This window comes from Setaria italica, chromosome IX (genome assembly GCF_000263155.2).
Source record: "Setaria italica strain Yugu1 chromosome IX, Setaria_italica_v2.0, whole genome shotgun sequence".
Lineage (NCBI taxonomy): Eukaryota > Viridiplantae > Streptophyta > Magnoliopsida > Poales > Poaceae > Setaria > Setaria italica.
Window position 1 is genome coordinate 35,912,067 of NC_028458.1, and position 7,238 is coordinate 35,919,304.

The following is a 7,238-nucleotide window of genomic DNA, read 5'->3' on the forward strand; positions in this document are numbered from 1 at the left end:
GAAGTCAGTTCGGTGTTCAAACGCAGGAGCACCCGCAGTCCCGAAGCAAAAAACCAGAGAGCCGCTGCAATTCCCGCAGCCGCAGATGCCAAGCAGTGTACTGTGCCCACTCGGCTCATTTGCCAGCATCCTCGGCGCTGGCTGCAAGTCTGCCTGCCCCCGAGCGCCAGCAGCAAGACGCGCGTCCCGCTCGCCAAGTCGTGCCGTACAGCCGGCGCCCGCCCGGCTTGCCCGGGCGCCGCCCTCATGCTTGCCGCCCGGCGACCCACCCACCCGGCTCGCCCCAGCATGCCGGCCCGCCGCAGACCGCCAGGGTCGGCCCCGACGCCCCGGCCCGCCGGGCCCCCCCCGGCTAGCCCCGGCCCCGCCCCGCCTCCGCACCCGGCCGGCGGCCCGCCCGGCCCCACGCGCCGCCCCGCCGGCGCCCGGCCGGCTCGCCCGGCCGCCGCCCGCCCGGCCAGGAGGCTCGCCAGGAGGTACCTAAAATTGTAATATTGATAAATTTGAATAGTTAGGTTAAATTTAGATAGATTGGTAGAATTTTTAGATAAAATAGGTAGATATTACTAGTTATTACTAATTATTATGATAAAATAGGTAGAATTTTTAGGTTAAATTAGAATGGTTAGATATGATAACTAATAGCATAGTAAAGTAGTTATTACGATATTTAGTTAAGTAGTTGTATAGGTAAGTATGTAGGTACATATTAGGTGACATAGTTAGTTAGTATATGTGACACATTTAGTTAGTTGTATTTAGTAGACTTAGAATGTTTAATTTATTATGGACTAAATGAATTGTGCGTTGTTATATTGATATACTAGATGGAGAACGTAGTGAGCATATATTACGGAGGCACTGTGGAAAGGGATGAATATGGATGTGTTAAGTTTGTTGGCATGCAGTGCGAGGTTGTCATATTCGATGAGAAACCATCGTTTAGTGAGTTGGTTGCAAGGGCTCGGGAGGAGTTACATTGTCATGAAAATGATGAAATCATAGTCGAGGGCATACTTCACCTAGGTTCCCCTCTCAACATTCAAAGGAAGATAGTCCCAATTCGGTGTGCAGGTCAGTGGGAGAAATATGTGAGGACGGTTATGAATGGTCATTCCCCAAGTGTTGAAGTGGTTGTTCGTCCGGTGGGAGTTGACCGAAATCCTCGTCGGTTTTCCCGACCAATGGGTCAACGGGCATATTTCGATCCTCCCGTCCAAGAACCTGTTATGAACGTGGATGTTGCACCTACTATTCCCGATGCTGAATCTGCCCCTAATGAAGTAGTTGGACATGGTTGTCGGATTGACGATAATGTGGCGGACTCTCCTAATGAGTTCCTTTTCACTCAGAATAATCCGAGTAAGTGTCTCACCGGTTTCTATTGATACGAGATAATCCATTCGTTCCATCCACTTATTCTTTACTCATATTTGTACTTGATGGCGCAGGAGATATTCCAGAAAATATGGATGTGCCTCTAGTTGATGCGCAAGTGCAATGTGGAGATGGATTGCGTGGCTCTAATAGTGTTGAAGTTTTGAATGATGAAGATGCATACGAGATGGGAGTGGATCTTGATTCTGATGATGATCGTCCTGTTGGGGAGATGACAGAGAGTGATATTGAGATGTTCAGGCGTATATTCCCCGGACGTCGTGATCCGATAGTTCATGAGTTTAGCGACCTGACTCTTTCCGATCAGGCGTTTGCAGAAGGACGTGATGATGACCTCCTAGAAGCTCCTGAAGCTGGTCCTAGTATGGTTATTGAGGAGGGTAGGGTATTTAAGGACCTTCCCGCATTGAAAAGATGGTTGCAAGCCTTTGCGGTGATACGGAAGAGACCATATATTTTTAATGCTATTAAAGCGGTGAATCCAGGCATGCATTATGAGTACATTCCAAAGCCAAATGCTTGGAAGGAGGACGGGAGGCAGATATTCGGGCGTGCTTTCTGGTGCTTCCCTCAGTCTGTGGAAGCCTTTAGGCACTGTCGTCCTGTTTTCTCTATTGATGGTACGTTTTTGATTGGCAAATATAGAGGCACACTTCTTATAGCCATATCTTGTGACGCGAACAATATGTTGGTTCCTTTGGCATTTGCATTGGTTGAGAGGGAGAACAATGACAGTTGGGGGTGGTTCTTAAGACTAGTCCGGATACATGTGGTTGGTCCTGGTAGGGAGGTTGGCGTCATATCCGATAGGCATCAGGGCATACTTAATGCTGTGCAAGAACAGATAGAGGGTTATGCACCTTTGCATCATCGTTGGTGCACTCGGCACCTTGCGGAGAACCTTCTTCGGAAGGATGGTGTGAAGGATAATTTTGATCTGTTTCAAGTTGCAGCACGGCAGCTTGAGGACTATTACTTTCAGCGCAAATTGGAGCAGGTAAGGACCGCAACAAATGCAGAAGGTCGACATTGGCTTGCTGGTTTGATGAGAGATGTGGATAAGTGGACTAGAGCTCACGACGTCGGTGGTTGGAGGTATGAGTTTCAGTGCAGTAACATGGCCGAGTCATTCAATAAGTTGTTATTGGGGATACGTGGTATGCCTGTGAACGCAATCGTTGAATTCACCTTCTACAGGCTTGTTGCGTGGTTCAATGAAAGACACGCAAAAGCAGAAGCATTGCTGGTTGCTGGGGAGAGATGGGCTGAAAAACCAAAGAGACATCTCATCATTGCAAATGAAAGGGCTTCCACACATGAGGTGCAATGTTTTGATCTCGGCTCAGGGACTTATCAGGTGGAGCATAGGGGCGGTACAACGTCCGACGGTGAGATCCGAGAGTCGAGGATACATGTGGTAGTTCTCCGAGATTTCAAGTGCACTTGTGGTAGGCCAAGGCAGTACCACTTCGTATGTTCTCATTTGGTGGCAGCAGCTAGGCATCGCAATTTTGATATCGAGAGCATGATACCACATGAGTTCAGCGTAGACACCCTTGTGCGGACATGGAGCCCCCGCTTCGTGCCTTTCCGGGATCCTAGAGAGTGGCCTCCGTATGATGGGCCAAAATATGTTGCGGATCCTGCATACCGTTGGAACAAACGTGGAACAAGGAAGCGGACGAGGCATAACATGACTATGGATCAGGTATCCGGAAGAACGAGGCGTGGTAGAGCAACACCATTTCTTGCTGATCCAGAACAGAACGAGTGCGGCAAGTGCGGTAGATTGGGTCATAATTCACGCACTTGCCGTTGGCAAATTAGTGAGGTGCGACTAATACCTTATTTCGTTACGTGATATGTGTTTTATTCATACAGGTTGTGATTCTACATCTCTAACTTAATGATTTATTTTTTACTAATCTTATATCTTTTTGCCTTTTTGTAGGATGGCGCACTTCCACCTTCTAGATCAGGCGTACGACCAGACCCACCGAGGTCGTCTCATAGCGGGAGGGCAGGTAATAATTTACAATTCATGATTAAAGGTTTGCGAGCGCCCAAGTCTTTTGTCCTATGTAATCTCTGACTTGGTTTATTTGAATGCAGGTCCTTCCGCTCCTTCGTTCTAGAGCCCATGATGGGTTTTTGGCGCTGCAGTACGACGACCGCTACACTCCTTTACTACAGATGGCTGGCCTCGATGTCATCTCGTATCAGGTTCGTCGTGGGATGCCCAGGTTCAATTCAGCGGCTATAACTGCGTTGGTCGACAGGTACTATTACCACTAGTCATATTCAATTTGTTATGTGTTTACATGTTATCAAATAATAATCCGGCGAAATGTAGGTGGCGACCAGAGACTCACAGCTTTCACCTCCCGTTCGGAGAGATGACAGTGACCCTACAGGACTGTCAGAAGATGCTTGGTCTGTCGATTCGGGGCCAGCCAGTCACCGGGCCGTGCGTCACCGGTGGTTGGAGAGCACGAGTCGCAGCCTTCCTGGGGCGAGAGGTTGACGAGCAGGGGACACGCACATCTGGAGTGCTAATCTCATGGCTGCGGGAACACTTCGGCCACTGCCCCCAGGACGCGGATGCTGAGACAGTTGGGCACTACTGCAGGGCGTGGATACTACACCTCTTTGCCTGCGTTCTTTTCCCAGACGGTACAGGTGACACTGCGTCTTGGATGTGGATCCACTGCCTCACTGACTGGCACCAGGCTGGTTCTTACAGCTGGGGATCAGCTGTGTTGTCCTTTCTGTATCGGCAGCTGTGCGAGGCGTGCCGTCGGTCTTCGGGCTCCCCGTCAGTTGGTGGGTGTGTCTACCTGTTGCAATTATGGATGTGGTCCCGTCTTCCTGTCGGTCGGCCCGAGATTATGCTGCGTCGACCGTGGTTCCCAGATGAGCCGCCGAGACGACAGCCGACATGGGCATATATTTGGGATCAGGTTAAGGTTAGCCATACCAGGTTGGACCGCGCGTACCTGGATTACATCAACGAGATAGACGCGCTCACTGCTCATAGTGTAAGTGAATTTTTTTTAAACATGCTTCGTAATCTTTTAGTATAACAACTAACGTTTTTGATTAAAATTTTGCAGGTAAATTGGCAACCTTACGACGGAGACGATCCACTTCCTTTTCCTCTTAGCTTCGTGTGTGTTCAGGACGATGATATTTACAGGATGGTGTGCCCTCTTATTTGCTTCTATGCTGTCGAGTACCACCTGCCACATCGAGTAGCACGCCAATTTGGGATGAGGCAGATTTGGCCACCACAGGCGACCTCGACTAGTATAGAGTTACACAAGTAAGTTTCTTTCTTTTTCATATATTTCAATACTATTAACTACATTTTGGCTAACAGTAACGTGTAACGTGACGTGCAGCGTGGATCGGAAGAAGAAGCGGAAGGTCTCCGACTGGCCCGCGTTCCACCAGGCGTATATTGTGGAATGGGAGCAGTACGAGCAGAACTTGGACGAGAACAACGAGCCGCACACAAACAGTGCGTACAGGCACTACCAGAGCTGGTATCAAGGTGCGACGCGGCATAGGCTGAGGGAAGCGTGGACGGAAGATGACTACGCCGATATCCAGTCATCCGACGATGAAGACACGGTGTACGATCAGAGTACTCGTGGTGGAAGGCAGGTGGAGGCAGGACCAATCCTGGATAGGATGGTAAGACAATGGCTTCACTTTTCTATATTCTATGTTAGGTTACTTAGAGATTTAGTTAGTTAGATAAGGACTTAGTGATCTAACTTAATCATTTAGTCATTTAGTGACTTAGTCATTTGTTGCTTTAGTGACTTAGTCATTTGTTGCAGGGGCGTACCCTACAAAGCTCAGTTAGAGATATAGAGCAATTTCGTCCACGAGTTAGGGACCCCGAGACGCGGAGCTTCCTTGAGGTAAGTCTCAAATTATTCTTTTTAATACTTCATTAATACGTTACATTCTTCATTTGTGTAACTTGTTTTTACTACTGCAGCGATTGTCAAATCGGCTTCGCCGTGCGGCTGCTCGTTGTGGTTGCAGGACTGCCACGACGCGAGACGTGCACGTTCCATCTCTGCGCGAAGGAGGCGTCGGTACGTCCAGCCAAGGCCCCTCAGGATCGAAATCAATTGCATCAGAGGAAGACGACGACGACGATGACGACGACGACGGCGGCGACGATGAGCAGAGGGCCGAGGAGATTGGCCCGTCTCAGCTCCAGGAGGCTCCCTTGACTCAGCCTACACAGGCTGTAGGGGGCACTAGACTACGTCATCCACGTTCTCCATACACTCCAGGCACCGACGCCCTTGGTCACAAGGGTAAGGGTAAGACTAGGAGGCAGTGACGATTCTGATTGCGAACTTTGTATCATATGGACTATTGTGTCATTCGGAACTCTTTGTGGATTCTATTGTGTCATTCGGAACTATTTGTGTCATTCTGAACTTTGTGTAAGGACTTTCATTCTGAACTATTGTGGATTCTATTATGAATGTGTCAAATGCTTGTGTCATATGCTTCTATGTTTCTATGCTTGTATTTATATTCACTATGCATCTCGTAATTTTGTATGGATTGCATCAACAATTAGGGGAAATTCTGCTGAAATTTCGCTAACAATTACCATTTTAATTTGCTACGGATATTTCAGTACACTACGACTTCGATTTTCTACGGATATTTCAGTACACTACGACTTCGAAATGAATTACATCGCAAATTTAACATATGTCGTCTACAAATTGCGTGTTCTTACTTAAAGTGCATTATTACAGGACAACATAATAAAAGTCTCACAGTAGAAAATATTGTTCATAAATAAACCATAGAACTAGAACCTAAATATGGCTACTGAGTGCAACGAGGCCACTTTCCCTTCCTTAAGGCATCGGGATTCTCCTCAACCGCTGCTTTCGCTCGGCGTGCCCGCTCAAGCTTCTTCTCTCTCTCCTCCCTATTTGCAGCAACCCGCCTCCTTTCCTCCTCTTCCTTGTGCTCCTTTTCCGCAGCCTCCTCTACGAGCCTCTTCTCGTACACCTCCTTCCTCTCTGCATCCCAGCGCATCATATACTCCAAAAACTCCTTATCTTCAGGATCGATCTCAGTGTCGATCCACTGCTCAAAATCACATAGCGGTGGAGGGGTCTACAACAAAAGCAACTGTTATAAAACAAAAAAATTATGGACAATAATTATAACACAACAACATTTCCTTACCAACATGTTAATGCGGCGCTGACGAAGTGTAGGTTCAAACGCAAAGTTGGAACACATCCAATACCTCTGCCTATACGTGGCATGTTCTTCGAACTTGGCTACCTTGCAAGGATCGCCGCAAAAGCACATCGGCACTGGAACACCACTAGGCAGAGGCAATGGATCGAACGCATTTCCGGTCTTCTTAGCGCCATAACTACAATTTTGTTTATTTGGTTCTATGAATCAAACGCACTTAGGAATAAACCTACATTTAAGATTTTTTCATTTGATACACAACAATGAGTATATAACATAACTACGGGCGTTGAGATTACCTTAGTTTCTTAGCTTTTCCACGCCTCGGCATCCTACATTTGCATGAAAACCCTAAGTTCAAAAATGCAAGAAATATATAACGAATCGATGTGAAAAAAAGGTACGACGGAGAGAGGATACCTTGCTCTTCAGGATCCACGGATGAAATGAAACTTTCCTAAGCTACAATGTCGATTCGTAGTCTAGGACGAAGTAGGGAGAGTTTTTACCCGAGAGAGTGGAGAACAATGAGGATGAACTCTCGGGCAGGAAGAAGGGGCGGTATTTATGGTTGAAGGCTCGTCGAC

General features: G+C 47.7%; 2 protein-coding genes across 2 annotated transcripts; both read left to right on the plus strand.

The window, feature by feature from the left end:
* The first annotated feature begins 2,503 nt into the window (after window positions 1–2,503).
* LOC111255890 lies at window positions 2,504–3,591 on the plus strand. The gene is made up of 3 exons (XM_022823503.1): window positions 2,504–3,229; window positions 3,350–3,422; window positions 3,511–3,591. Exons 1-3 carry the CDS (start codon window positions 2,516–2,518, stop codon window positions 3,531–3,533), a joined length of 810 nt encoding a protein of 269 aa, XP_022679238.1. The 5' UTR covers window positions 2,504–2,515; the 3' UTR covers window positions 3,534–3,591.
* Window positions 3,592–4,840: 1,249 nt separating this feature from the next.
* On the plus strand, window positions 4,841–5,880 carry LOC111255926. The gene is made up of 3 exons (XM_022823578.1): window positions 4,841–5,094; window positions 5,244–5,327; window positions 5,408–5,880. Exons 1-3 carry the CDS (start codon window positions 5,092–5,094, stop codon window positions 5,759–5,761), a joined length of 441 nt encoding a protein of 146 aa, XP_022679313.1. The 5' UTR covers window positions 4,841–5,091; the 3' UTR covers window positions 5,762–5,880.
* Window positions 5,881–7,238: the final 1,358 nt, after the last annotated feature.

What these genes read in the sequence shown, in the direction of transcription:
- LOC111255890 (XM_022823503.1), top strand. Translation starts at nt 2,516, where the DNA reads ATGGCCGAGTCATTCAATAAGTTGTTATTGGGGATACGTGGTATGCCT. An exon ending in GCCGTTGGCAAATTAGTGAG is followed by an intron (nt 3,230 to 3,349) that starts GTGCGACTAATA and finishes GCCTTTTTGTAG; the next exon opens with GATGGCGCACTTCCACCTTC. An exon ending in GTCTCATAGCGGGAGGGCAG is followed by an intron (nt 3,423 to 3,510) that starts GTAATAATTTAC and finishes ATTTGAATGCAG; the next exon opens with GTCCTTCCGCTCCTTCGTTC.
- LOC111255926 (XM_022823578.1), top strand. An exon ending in AGACGCGGAGCTTCCTTGAG is followed by an intron (nt 5,328 to 5,407) that starts GTAAGTCTCAAA and finishes TTACTACTGCAG; the next exon opens with CGATTGTCAAATCGGCTTCG.